We start from the raw sequence: 13,896 nt of genomic DNA, 5'->3' as shown, positions 1-13,896 counted from the left end.
CAGTCACTTATCGTTGCACTTTCAACCTGCAGTTATATGACTTCGACTTAAGTTGGAGAAAAATTCGTCTTATATTTTTTAATGCTAATTTATGACGGCGGACGAAATCCCCGCTCGACCGCGAGTACGAGAATAGAACTTAAAATCCAAAGCCCCCGATCTGCACTGCATATTTCAAAAGACATAAATAAGGCTCTTCCGTTACACGAGCGATAAGAAGCCAGTGTCGGCACCTAATAAATTAACGCTCAAAGCCTCTTGATAGACTCTTGAGCAGGCAGGTGTTCTCTCGGCCGTTCGGCTCTGCGCCTGTGTGCGTGAACGCGCGCGCATGCGTTGGTATACATACAGTCACGCTTTCTCGTACCGTTGGCTTTTACGGCGTAAAAACCAACATGTCAATAATGGATGTATTAATACGCCGCGGCGCTCTTTTCTGGCAGGCGAGCATTTACTTGGGAAAATTCTCTATCTCTATAGTATATATATATATATATATACTATAGTATATATATATATACTATATATATGTATACTATATCTCTATAGTATACATATATATATAGATATATCGACTTCAGTGCGAGCTGCGTGTACCAAGAGCACACAGGGAAAAGCCGCTAATTATCGTTAAACAGCCGGACAATGGAGACGCTGTAAGCTCGCTATTTACATGTGCAACAATGACCAATTGACACAATGCGATCCGCTCTCGCTGCACTCGTTTTCGCAAAGAGCATGCGAGCGCTGTTTGGAAAACAAACGCCAGAAATTCCTCGCAGTCTTAATTAGGCGAATATCTAATTATCGCGGCGCCTCCGCGCGCAGTAGCGCGCGATGTTTACATTTCTGCTTAACCAGTCGCGCGGACCGGAACGAGCAATAGCCCTTCAACGACGCATTTTTATAATTAAATCACACGGTGACGTAACGTCGTTCCAGTGGCAATAAGTAACGAAGTTACGCAAAACCAGCCTCTCGCGCTGTCGAGAGCAAAGTCAAACAAATTGAAATTAATCGCTCAAAGCGTATTTTCATCGTCAGCGAGCCGACCAAAAGCTCTTGACTAATTAAATTACGTCACGTCAATGAAGACTCGCCGAGCGCAAGCTGTTTCCCGTTTGCATAATAAAAGTCTCTCTCTCTCTCTCTCTCTCTCTCTCTCTCTCTCTCTCTCTCTCTCTCTCTCTCTCCCTCTCCTTCCCTTTCAAAGAGTCGCAGTGGCCGCTAAATCACAGTAGCCTATCTCCTCCCTTCTTTCTCCCTCAAATATTTGACCCAATAAACAGAGAGCTGCACGCAAAAGCTCTCGAACGATCAAAGCAGAGCCCTACTCGTAAAAGGCGAATGGCCTTCTTGAGCGCGCACTCAAGGGCCTTCCGGTCCACCCCCCATTACCCATCGGGCGTCTGAAAGTGCCCGAGATATCTCTCGCTCTCGCTCTCTCTCTCTCTCTCTCTCTCTCTCTCTCTCTCTCTCTCTCTCTCTCTCTCTCTCTCTGTGCCTACACGTTTGTGTGTACCCATACAGGTTGTATATAGCGGTGTAGACATACGCGCGCATATTTCCCGTCGATTTCCATTTCGACGCCATCAGACGCTGCTTTATAAACACGAATTTCACGCTCGAGAACGCGTGTACGCGCGCCCGCGGTGAGGAACGCGGAGGAAAAAAAGGCCGCTCGACGAAAGAGCCGTATGGGTCGCCGTATGCTCGGCTTTTGTGCCTCACGCACGCAAGTGTGTGTACAGTGTACAGGTACCCAGGTATACGCGAGCGCTCGTCGGAGTATGATTGATAGATTCCGCGGGACTTTCGTCTAACGATCGAGCGCGTTAACTTGCCCGATCATCGCCACGGGATGCCTTTCCCTCGTCGCTCTCCGCGATGATGGGCTGCTTATGAGCTCGAGCAGACACCTCCTTCGGTTCGCCGCTCTCGTCTGTTATTCCCGGGCCTCGTTTTCGGACTGTCTTCGGCGGCACTTGGACGTTTTTTCACTCCCGACGATGTGCGCGTTTTGCGTCAATCACGCGTGGGCTTTTTCAGCCTCGTCTTTATTTTTATGTAAATTTTTACTTGTTCCGAGCCGGAGAGCCGCGAGAGATTGATTGAGCCGATGGATTCGTTAATGGTCTAGATAAATAGCTGTTGAAGTGGTTTTAATAACGTCGGAAAAAACTTGTAATATTCTCGCATCTATGGCCATATCGATAAAAGTAGCGCGACAGAATCTCGGCGCGTCTCGTTTTCAGTCCGGATTAATATTCACTTAAATAGTCGGAGCGATTTTTTTCTTTCCTAGTATAGGCAGCAATTATAACGTGGTCTACATATACATGAACGCGCTCGCGTCCGGAGCTAATTAAAGCGCTATTAATAAAAATATCAACACGCTGTCAAGAACTACTACTGGCCATTGTTCTCTCCCGAGGTCTGAGCAGCGCGTCTAACGTACGCTTCCTTCATCATCCGGACAATGAGGCCTACGAACTTTTATATCCCCGATAAATTTCGTACGGTTACTTTGCCATAAAAGCCTCTCGTGCGCGCCGTTCTCTGCGCAGCACACTTTACAGGCCGAAAGTACTTTTTTCTAATTACCGCGCTACCACCTCTCCCCCCGCGGGCGAAAGAAACAAACAAACAACGTCGGCAGCAACGGGGCCGGGTAAAAACGGAAAGGCCATGCGCGCGCTCACGAGAGAGAGAGAGAGAGAGAGAGAGAGAGAGAGAGAGAGAGAGAGAGAGAGAGAGAGGGAACAAGATCGAGAGAAGACAAGAAGATATCGCAGAGGAGGCCGCAGGGAGCGAGAAAGAGAGAGAAAGAAAGAGAGATGGTCGTCGCGCGATCAGTGACCGACCCGACGCCTTCGCCCGGTCTAAAGGGGCCTCCACAAGCATATAAAGCCGAGGCAGTTCCAGCTGATCGTAAAACGCCGGGCGCCGATCTGCCGACGCTATCGCACGCGAGCGGGAGTCAATAAACTTTTAATTCAATCCCCATTTCGCGCTCTCTTACTCTTCATGCGGCTGCCACGTGTACTAAATTGAGTCGAGCCCCGCCGCGAGCCGCGCGGAGAAAGAGAGAGAGAGAAAGGCGACCGAGCCGACTCGTCGAGTTGATTTTATTTCCGAGCGAACCTTCGCACTCGCGCCGAGTCTTTTTCATTCACTTTTTAATCGGCTATTAACGAGATTAGCGGCTGAAGTATGGCTTCATTTAAATTTACTCCCGAACAGCAGCAGCGAACGCGAACGAGCGCGAACGATCCATCGTCGCGCGCTATCGTTGCCCCATCGCTTGTTGTTATTTAAGTGACAAGTATATTACTGGAAATTTATTTACGGGCCTTTAAGTTATAAAACAGCGCAGAAATCTGGGCCGCTCGCGCTCCGTGGGACATGTCGAGCGCTCGCCATAAATTTTTGTATAATTAAGTAATGCCTCCGACATTGTAATGCTCGCGCTCTCTCCGTCGCGATTTATACCTACATCGCGCTCCACCACTGCGCCATATACCTCCTCTCGTAACTCACTCGGCTCTCCGACACTCGGCCGTTAGCGACGTACCTGCATTATTGAATTAGTTTGTCCACATTAGACGCAAAGCGAGCGGCGAAAGGCGGTGTCGGAGACGCGGAGGTCAGGTGCTTTCAGTCAGTGCACGACAGTCTTTCTCGGATCTTGATTCCAGTGGATAAAGCAGCGCAACTCGAAAAAAGGTGTCGGGTTTCGGCGGCGACCCTCCATTTAAATAAAAATGACGATAATTCAAGCTCGGCTGCCCCTGCTCTCGCGAGCCATACGGCAGCGCTGGGAATTATTAGCGACATAAATTATCCGGCCGAGTAATTATTCAAGTGATAACATTTATTATGTGCGCGCGCCGGCGAGGCCGAGGGATAAAGCACCGGGCGAAAGATGCCTGGAAAGAGTGAGTGCGTGTGGGGGGAGCGGAGGGAGAAATTAAATATCGCGCCCCACTGAAAGGCGGCCCTACGGGAGGCCACTTAACGTGTCTCTGCCCGGGCGAATAGTCGCGTTAATTTGGCCGCTGCTCGATCGCTTAGCGCCCGCCGACTTGCGCACACGCGATGATGAGACACGCGCCAGAAAGCTGGCCAGAAAAATATACGAGGCAAGAGATTCGCCGCGTGACCGAAATTGAGATGGATTTTTGGAGCGCGAACGTGATTCTTCCTGGTGGAATGAATGGAAATTTCGGTATTCGAGAATCGAGCTGGTGGATTGACCACCGATGATCCTCGATTTTGAAAAGTCGACGCGATTATAGAGCCATCAATGCTCCTTATTTGTCAACGTCAATTATGCTAAAGTACTCGATACGCCGTATCTCCTATCTCCGAGTGTGTTGAATAATTAATTATCCGTGTCGGCTCGTCGTCGCTTTATCTTCTCGCGTGGAACGCGCGTGCGAGCGCCCCAATTAATCGGAGTCACCTCTTCGCAGCTTCGCCGCGAGTTTTATCTAAATCCAATAATCGCGAAATTATCGGAGTAGCAGTTCGTGGGACGGTGACTACCACCAGCGACGCGTGAGCGACAAGTTTATAAAGGACCGAAAGTGTGACGACGAGAGGACGTCGGGGACCATTGAGGGCAATTCGTCGCGGGCGCGGGATTCTTGCTCCGGCGTCCACTGCCTTTCGAGTTTTTTGTGCGCCGCAAGCAGCTAGTGCAGTCGAGATTTTAGTCGCGCGACGGAGCACGTCGGCCGGCTGCATCGCTTCGATAAAAAGCAGCGCACGGGAGCCGCGGCAGCTCGAATATAAGACCGGGCGCAAAAAAGCGACAGGAAGAAGCGGAAAGAAAGAAGTGGCACGCAGAGGCGGCCGAGAGCCGACAGAAACAAATAAAGAAGAAAAATGAGGAGCACGGCCGCTCGGAGAAAGAGATATACACAGCGGAGGCGAGAGATGAAAATGAAGCGGCGGCGGCGGCCGTCGCTCGGCCGGAATAAGACGATAAGCGGCGTGATTATTGCATCAATAAAATTCTCCCGCCGCCCTCCCTCTCGCCGTCTCCTTTGGCTGACGCGTAGGTGAAGTGTTTGCAGTGTGACGGCGTAAAAGTCCGCTCGGCGAAACTTATGGAGTTGACCTTAGGCTCCCTGCGCGTGCGAGCGATCTCTTTCTTTTGTCTCTACTTCCCCCCCCCCCCCCCCTCAATCCCCGCTCACGATGCTTCGCTCGCGGGAGGGCATCTACTCTCCTTCGGCGCCCCCAGCGCAGTCGTATTCGCGGTTTATGGAAGCCACTAAACCGACTCGGAAGAGAATGAGACCGCTCGCGAGTTACGAGACGCCGGGGAAAATATTCAATTTCCGAAGTTGGTCGTACAGAGCCGGCCGCCGCCGGCGGCGGCCACATGGCGATGACCCTTGAAATCGGCAATTTCAACGCGGACGACGAGACGCGCAAGTGAGCCTCTCGGGCTCTCCTCCTGCTACCGCTGCGGGTTCGCCAGCCTCGCACTGTTTCGTCGCCCAGACGGGATTAATTGACTCGGGCCTCGCTCGCTCGCGCGCAGAACGGAGAGTATAGGGAGAAAGACGGAAAGTTCTGCCACCTGACGCCGACAAAGAGCCGTCTAACTTTTTTTTCTGCGGGGTGGAATAAAGATGCCCCTTGGCTGCGTTATGCGGAGTTTCGCTTTCGCGATCGACCACCTCATCCGCGTTCTCTCATTTCTCGCGCGAAGATGCGTACCGGCCGTATAGTAGGCGAGATGATGTATGCGGAACGAGGCGTTATTTATGTTACTGCCGCGGCGAGTATTAACGCAAATATAAAATCCCATATCCGATATCAATGGGAAATATATTCAAATTTACCGTCTCATTATTGAAACATCAGGCGACGGCTACTTTCCCGATTAGATGTACGTTATACGCGAGCGCAGCCATACGTGTGAATGTGTGTTACACTCTCGGACTATCTGCGGCTACATAATACGGCGAGATAAACTCGTATATTACAAGCGGTATTATTAACTACCTGCGCCTGGCTAAAGTAACTTTGAACCCCGGCAATGCTAAACCTGTCGTATATGCATATACAGTCGTACTGAAATTAATAGAAATCGTTTTAGATGTTGATTTTCTCGGACTCGAGTGGCAGGCTTATAACTTGAGGATTTTTGACGCTAATGGTAAGCGGGCTTCGATCTTTCCTCTGATTTATGAAAATCGAAATAGCCTGGGCTACGCGGACAAACGACTTAATTATCCAGCCGGTCTATTGATAATAATGCGCGAGAATAATATACGCGTGCTTCGGACGTCATTTTTCTCGCATATAAGCGGCGGTATGCTGTTTGCGAACCGAAAGTCGAAGATGAATCGGCGCTGGAAATAATTCTGCGTCACGGTTGCAAATTTCGCTACAAATCCCAGGGACACTCGTATATCCCCAGCGAGGAAAATATTACCGGCAGTGCAAATCGGCGTAATTCGCGAAACACGATAAGAACTATTCGAGCCGACGAGAAATATGGGCAACATACGAGGGGACATAGACGCAGAAGAGGACAAGGGAGAAGCAAGGAGGAAGGTGACGAGGACAGGAGTTATTCGCCAGGACGGAGGCTGCGGCGCACCGAGTCGGACGAGCCACTGTGAGGGCCCAAAGATTGTATCCGTGTCTTGTTTTTATAGGCTCACCGCGGAACGCTCGTATCGGGCCCCGCGGTGTTCTCCGCTCTCTCTCCTCGCGTTCGCCGGGTAAAATATAATGCGATGCGCGCAGGCAAGAGAAAGGGACAGCAGAGCCGCGCCGGCGGAGAAAGAGAGAAGCCGGAGAGGAGGGGGAGGCGCGCGAGCGCGGTGGGAGAGCCGGGAGGGAGAGAGAGAGAGAGAGAGAGAGAGAGAGAGAGAGAGAGAGAGAGAGAGAGAGAGAGAGAGAGAGTGCGCGAGTTAAGTACACCGCGGCATGGACGCGCGAGATCGAGGGAGAGGGAAGTCGGGGGACTAGTCGGGGCCCGGAACTCTCGGCTCGCCGCGCGGGGTCCGTCGCGACGCTCGCCAGTCGCTCGGAGAGTCCTGTAAGCGCAACGTCTCCGCAGCCGCCTTCTTTGTCAGACACTCACGGTGCGCGCGAGACGCGGAGTTTGGAGATTTTGGAGCCAGTTTTCCAGCCACGCAACCGATCACTTCACGTATGCCCCACGCGACCCGAGGACCGGGAAAATGCGAGCGCTCGTTGCAGCAGCGCTAGTCGGAGACGGCGACGGCGGCTGACGCCCCGACAGTGCAGCTAGTGCCAATATCGAATTATCGTCTCGAAAGCCCCGCGCGCGAGTGTATGTGCAGGTGTGACGGTGCTGTGACTTGGCCGCGAACGGACGGACGGTGACACGATGCAGGCCAGTAATCCGGCCTTCCTCGCGATCCTCCTAGGCACGATGTTCTGCGTGCTCGGGGCCTCGCTGAGCCGCGCGCTCCGCTACAAGGCCCCGGACGAGTGCGAGTGGCTGGCCGAGGGCAACGCCGAAGAGGACGTTTCCCTCGTTTGTCGCCTTAGGACCATTAACAGCGAGCTCGAGAACACCAACTTTAGCGTGATCCAGCCACAACACACGGTGCGGCTCCGGCTCGAGTGCAGCGACGCGCTCTTCTACCAGAGCTCGCTGAGCGCGGGCAGTTTCAGGCCCCTGGTCGAGCTGCGCGAGCTCGTCATCGAGTACTGCAAGATCGCCAACCTCTCGGACGACGCGTTCCGCGGGCTCAGGGAGCTTAGGAATCTGACGGTGCGCACCCACAACACCGACTGGTCCTCCATGGCCCTCGAGGTCTCGCCGCGAGCCTTCACCGAGGAGCTGGTCCAGCTCGAGAGGCTCGACCTTGGAAACAACAACATGTGGAGTCTGCCAGAGGCCGCGCTCTGTCCGCTCTACAACCTCGAGCTACTCAACCTCACGCACAACAGGCTGCGTGAGGTGTCGAGCTTCAGATTTAACCAGGGCAACGGCTGCGCCCACAATCTCCGCCAACTTGACCTGTCCAACAACAGCATCGAGTCCCTGCCATCCGGCGCCTTCTCCGCACTCTCCAGGCTCCACAGCCTTGACCTGAGGAGCAACAACATCGCCTTTATAGCCGATCGGGCGTTCGAAGGACTGACGTCCCTCACGTCGATCGAGCTGACAAATAACCGGCTGGCCAGCCTGCCTCCCGAGCTCTTCATCGACGCCAGGGACATCAAGGAGATCCACCTGCGCAACAATACTCTGGCAGTGCTGCCACCCGGGCTGTTCAGCGAGCTGAAGCAGCTCCTGGTGCTCGACATGTCGTCGAACGAGCTCACCGCCGAGTGGATCAACTCGGGCACGTTTGTCGATCTGGTGCGCCTGGTGGTGCTCGACCTCTCGGACAACCAAATAACGCGGCTCGAGTCCTCGGTCTTCCGCGACCTCTACAGCCTGCAGATTCTCAGGCTGCAGGAGAACCTCATCGAGTATCTGCCAGAGAACACGTTTTCGGCCCTGTCGAATCTGCACACTCTGGTGCTCAGCGACAACCGGCTCTCGACGATTGACGCCACGACCTTCAGCGGGCTTTACGTGCTCAGCCTGCTGTCGCTCGACAACAACAGACTGGTCGACCTGCATCCGACCTCGCTGAGGAATGCTTCGTCGCTGCAGGATCTGCACCTGAACGGCAACCGACTGATGGCCATTCCCGAGGCGCTGAAGGCCACGCCGCTGCTGCGCGCCCTCGACCTCGGCGAGAATCTCATCTCGGGCATTCCCAAGGGCACGTTCGACCACATGGTCCACCTGAGCGGGCTGCGGCTCATCGACAACCACATCGGGAATCTGACCAAGGGTATCTTCGACAAGATCCGAGATCTGAACATCCTGAACCTGTCGGGCAATCGCATCGAGCACATCGAGCCCGGCACCTTCGACGAGAACCACAAGCTACAGGCCATCCGGCTCGACGGCAATCAGCTGAGCGACATCAGTAACCTCTTCTCGAAGCTACCCAACCTCGTCTGGCTAAACGTCAGCGACAATCGACTCAAGATCTTCGATTACGCCATGATACCGACGGGCCTGCAGTGGCTTGACATCCATGCCAACAAGATCAGCGAGCTCGGAAACGCCTACGAACTCGAGTCCCAGCTGCAGCTCAACACCTTCGACGCGAGCGTGAACAAGCTCACCGAGATCACCGGCAGCGCCATCCCCACGGGTGTCGAGATGCTCTACCTCAATGACAACCTCATATCGCGCGTGCAGAGCTACGCCTTCTTCAAGAAGCCCAACCTGACCCGGGTCGACCTCAAGGGCAACCGCATCCGCAACATCGAGCCGTACGCGCTGCGCATCAGCGCGGTGCCGGCCGAGCGCCCGCTGCCCGAGTTCTACATCGGCGACAACGACTACCTCTGCGACTGCACGATGGAGTGGCTGCAGCGCGTCAACCTGCAGAGCGAGAGCCGCGTGCAGCCGCGGGTTATGGACCTCGAGAGCATCTACTGCGAGCTGCTCTACGACCGGGAGCGACTCTACGTGCCGCTGCTCGAGGCTTCCCACTCGCAGTTTCTCTGCAAGTATGACACGCACTGCCACGCCATTTGCCACTGCTGCGACTTCGACGCCTGCGACTGCGAGATGACCTGCCCGACCAACTGCACCTGCTACAACGACCAGACCTGGACGGCCAACGTCGTCGACTGTTCGATGGGCGGCCACGTGGCCCGGCTGCCCGAGCAAATCCCCATGGACGCGACCCGGCTCTACCTGGACGGCAACGACCTGCGCGTCATCGCTAGTCACGCCTTCATTGGCCGCAAGAAGCTCAAGGTGCTCTTCCTCAACGGCTCCAACATCGAGGTCGTGCAGAACCGCTCGTTCAATGGGCTTCGAAACCTCGAGGACCTGCACTTGCAGGACAACGGGCTGCGGGAGCTGCGGGGCCACGAGTTTGTCGGCCTCGAGGCGCTGCGCACGCTGCGTCTTGAGCGCAACCGGCTGAGCGTCATTTCGAACGAGACCTTCCTGGGGCTGCGCTCGCTGGCGAGCCTGCGTCTGCAGAGCAACCGACTGACTACCCTGGGCCTATGGTCGCTGCCTGGCAGCCTCAAGATCGGCCTCGCAGACAACCCCTGGAGCTGCGACTGCGACTTCGTGCGCGAGTACCGCGAGTGGTCGAGCGGGCCGACGGTGCGCGTTCTCGACGCCGCGGAGCTGCGCTGCCTCGAGAGCCGGAACGGCAGCGAGGCCCGCGGCTTCTCGCTGCTCAGCGGCAGAGGCATCGAGGGCAACAACGGCTCCATCTGCGCCGAGCTCGACAGCATCGAGAGCAACCTGTCCGCCGCGGCCGGCAACTTCACCAAGACCATCATCGAGCGCCAGGCCCTCGAGGACTACCTGCCGCTCTTGGTGAGCACGCTCGTCGCATTCCTGCTGCTCCTGCTCATCTGCATGCTGGGCTTCTTCTTCCGGCACGAGATGCGCGTCTGGCTGCACTCGCGCTTCGGCGTGCGGCTCTTCTACCGGCACGCCGACGTCGACCGCGACGACCGGGACAAGCTGTTCGACGCCTTCGTCAGCTACAGCTCCAAGGACGAGGCGTTCGTCGCCGAGGAGCTCGCCCCGGTCCTCGAGATGGGCAACCCCTCGTACAAGCTCTGCCTGCACTACCGCGACTTCCCCGTGGGCAGCTTCATCGCCGACACGATCGTGCAGGCCGTCGAGTCGTCGCGGCGCACGATAATGGTGCTCTCGGAGAACTTCATCAAGAGTGAGTGGTGCCGGTTCGACTTTAAGTCGGCGCACCACCAGGTGCTGCGCGACCGCCGGCGCAGACTCATCCTCGTGCTGGTGGGCGACGTGCCGCAGCGCGAGCTCGACCCGGACATCCGGCTGTACCTCAAGACCAACACATACCTGCAGTGGGGCGACAAGCTCTTCTGGGAGAAGCTGCGCTTCGCCCTGCCGGACGTGCCCAACAACCAGCGGGCGACCAGCCAGAGGAGGCAGCCGCCGCCGGTGCGACGACAGCACAACAACCAGACGTCCAGCGCGGCCGAGCGCTCGAGGACGCTCGCCGTGCACATCTAGTGACTCGAGACTGTGACTTCTTTCGCCTGCTTCGTCGGCTTGATCTTGTGCTGCGTGTACCGCGCGCGCGCGAAACCGGGCGAAAGCGCGAGAGCGAGATTGAGAGAGATTGAGAGAGTACACGGAGACTGAATGTCCGAGAGCGAGACTGGCAGCCTTGCGTGTGCGTCGTGTACAAGTGCAATAGGAGCCGCCGCGAGTGCATGTGCTTCGTGACGTGTAAATAAAGAAGAAGTGTAAAGTTATCTTCTTGTGTGCGGGCTTTCTGGCGGTGTGAGTTTCGCGTGTAACGCGAAGTCGTCGCTGTGTACGTGGTGCGTGCGAGTGCTGCTGCTGCTGCTGCTGCTGCCGCCGCCGTTGTTGTTGTTGTTGTTCTTGTTGGCGGAAGCTTGCCGAGAGCGCGTAAGCGGTTTATGTGTAGAAAATGTAAAATACGTCTCGCCGAGATTGATACAAGTGCATTGTGCGTGGCACGCTAAAGTCTGTAAATATATGTCTAGCCGATATTGTACGCGTATGGTTGTAATATTCGACGCGGATGCGCGAGACTCTTCTCCCTCGTCTCCCAATTAAACTGCGTCGCGCGGCGGAGAGAGGGAAAAGAGTCGCCCTCGTTGTGCTGTCGGGGATGAACGAGCGAGCCGGCGGTCGTCGGCTTCCGAGACGTTGAGATTCCAGCTGCTGTTATGTCGTTACGTCGGACACTTGTTCGAATTTCGCGCGCTCCTACGCTCTACATAAATCGACACGTTGCACAAGCGAAAGGAGAGCGCAATCTCGATCGCGAAGGGGCAGCCAGCTCGCTCAATTCCTCTCGATAATGGACACGTGCTGGGGGAAAAAAAAATATATATATATATGAGAGCTTCGAGGGGAGCCAGACTCCGTTCACGGTGATATAACTTTCTAATGAATTTTGTATTAGGACTGCACCGCGTGATTCTGGACGCGCTGTAAGCGAGTCTAGCGCGGATGAATTTTCGAGGACTGTATACACGCAAAGCGTCGACCCGTCCATATACGTATAAATTTATACATATAAATAGTGTCTGTAAAGTATATCGCGCCACTTACTATCTATAGTATTTATTTTCGCTGCTGCGCAAATGTTACTGCGTTACTGCGCCCCTGCGAGTGAGTAAAAAAGTGTAAACGCTTTACTTATCGTCAATTTATTTTTACTTCTCGTTTGTAAATTTTGTAAAATACGAGCGAAAACCATATAGAATGTATAAAAAATAAAAAAATTACACACATACACGCGCGAAAACAGGAACGTGATCGACTGAAGTCTTCTGTGTAAGAGTCGAGGCAGGACGTTGGCCCTTGTCCCCGTGCACCGATGCGGCTGGTCTTTTTCTGTTTTTATTCGTGCGCCGCACGTGCACGGGGTTGAGGGATAAAACGCCGCCGCGAGCGGGCTCTCCGTGGAGTTGAAATTCGAAAACCGTGCGGAGAAGTTGTTGGAAAATATGCGCGCACACACACACAAAAAAAAAAGAAGGAGAAACAAATGAAAGAGAAAATAAAAACTTCTATTGTGACGTTTAAGGACTTGGTCTTTATTTCTCGTTCCATTGAGGCCTTGCGACCCTCTTCCTAGCATCGGCGGCTCCACATCCCTGCCCCGTCACACACCGGGGTGTACTGCTCACTCGTTTTGCCTATGTACATCGGCCGTGCGCGACGAAAACGACGGAAGCGGAGGCGCGACAGCGAGGAGACGCACTGAAAAAAAGCGCACTCAATGGGACGAATAGAGATGCGTTAACCTGCATGCGCGCTCGCCGCGGGCTCTTCATTCTCTGTAGCTATCTATCCGTCCGCCGCAGCAGCCGCAGAAGGACACGGCGAGCCGGTATGCGGGCTTCAGGATATTCTTCCTCTCTGGCTCTCTTCTCTGTATCTTCGTGCAGCGCTTGCGAAAAAGGACGAGAGCACGGAAGAGCGAGTCCGCGAAAGAATTCCTTATCGAGAGAGAGAGAGAGAGAGAGAGAGAGAGAGAGAGAGAGAGAGAGAGAGAGAGAGGCTAATATAGAAAAATCCCGCCTGCAGCGTGCAGTGGGCTGCCGCTCGTTATGGAGGTTATTTTTGATATGAAAGCTCGACCCGGGCTTTATCAGATATTTCGTAGCTCCCGAGCCTTTTTCTTTAATTTAGCTCTTTTCCGTGCAGCCTGCTGCTCTATCGCCGTGTAGCTATATAGATATGCCGCGGTTTTTCTCCGCCTCTGGCCCTTTTTTGCGCTATCCCCCCGGCGGGAGCGCGCGCACGCGGGCGAGTCGTGCATGTACCGGCTTCTTATGAGAAATAACTGGAATAACTGGGGATCTTGGACCGAGGTGAACGTCGCGCATCGAGAAATTGAATAATTTAATGAGGATTATGGAAATTTATTTTGCAGACCGTAAAAAGATAGCCCCAGCACGAGAGACTAGGGAGGGATTCGTGCTCGCGCGCGCGCGATTCACATCTTATTATTATTTCCGAAGTGAATACATTACCGAAATTAAATGCAGCCGGTGAGCTGCCTTTTCTTTTGCCTGCGATCCTTAACAAGAATGCAAGAGAGTGCACCTATACGTATACGTGTGTGACTAGCACAGCGCGAGCAGGCGCGCGAGATTGTGATCGGGCTCCGCTGAAAGATTGAAGAATGATTCGGCCTCGTGCGCAGCGCCTTACCCGCGCGGCAGTGATTCAGCATCAGCGTGTAATACTCCTGCCGCTGCTACTTTTAGCGGGACTGCAGTGCATACACGGCGGCACATTTCTAACGAGTTCACCAGAACACACCGCTCCCT

At 54.5% G+C, this 13,896-nt stretch overlaps 2 protein-coding genes across 3 annotated transcripts in view; one reads left to right on the top strand and one right to left on the bottom strand.

Moving 5' to 3' along the window:
* LOC100678665 (lysine-specific histone demethylase 1A) overlaps positions 1-13,896 on the bottom strand; it is a 235,744-nt gene that overhangs the window by 109,505 nt on the left and 112,343 nt on the right. The gene's annotated exons all lie outside the window — the stretch shown is intronic.
* Positions 6,916-12,632, top strand: LOC100119196 (toll-like receptor 8). The gene has a single exon (XM_001602964.4). The coding sequence runs from the start codon at positions 7,382-7,384 to the stop codon at positions 11,090-11,092; it is 3,711 nt and encodes a 1,236-aa protein (XP_001603014.1). The 5' UTR covers positions 6,916-7,381; the 3' UTR covers positions 11,093-12,632.

This window comes from Nasonia vitripennis (genome assembly GCF_009193385.2).
Source record: "Nasonia vitripennis strain AsymCx chromosome 5 unlocalized genomic scaffold, Nvit_psr_1.1 chr5_random0004, whole genome shotgun sequence".
Classification (NCBI taxonomy): Eukaryota; Metazoa; Arthropoda; class Insecta; order Hymenoptera; family Pteromalidae; genus Nasonia; species Nasonia vitripennis.
This window is presented reverse-complemented; position numbering and strand designations above follow the sequence as displayed.

Bases quoted from the DNA above. Each gene is read 5' to 3' on its own strand.
- LOC100119196 (XM_001602964.4), top strand. From the start codon at position 7,382: ATGCAGGCCAGTAATCCGGCCTTCCTCGCGATCCTCCTAGGCACGATG.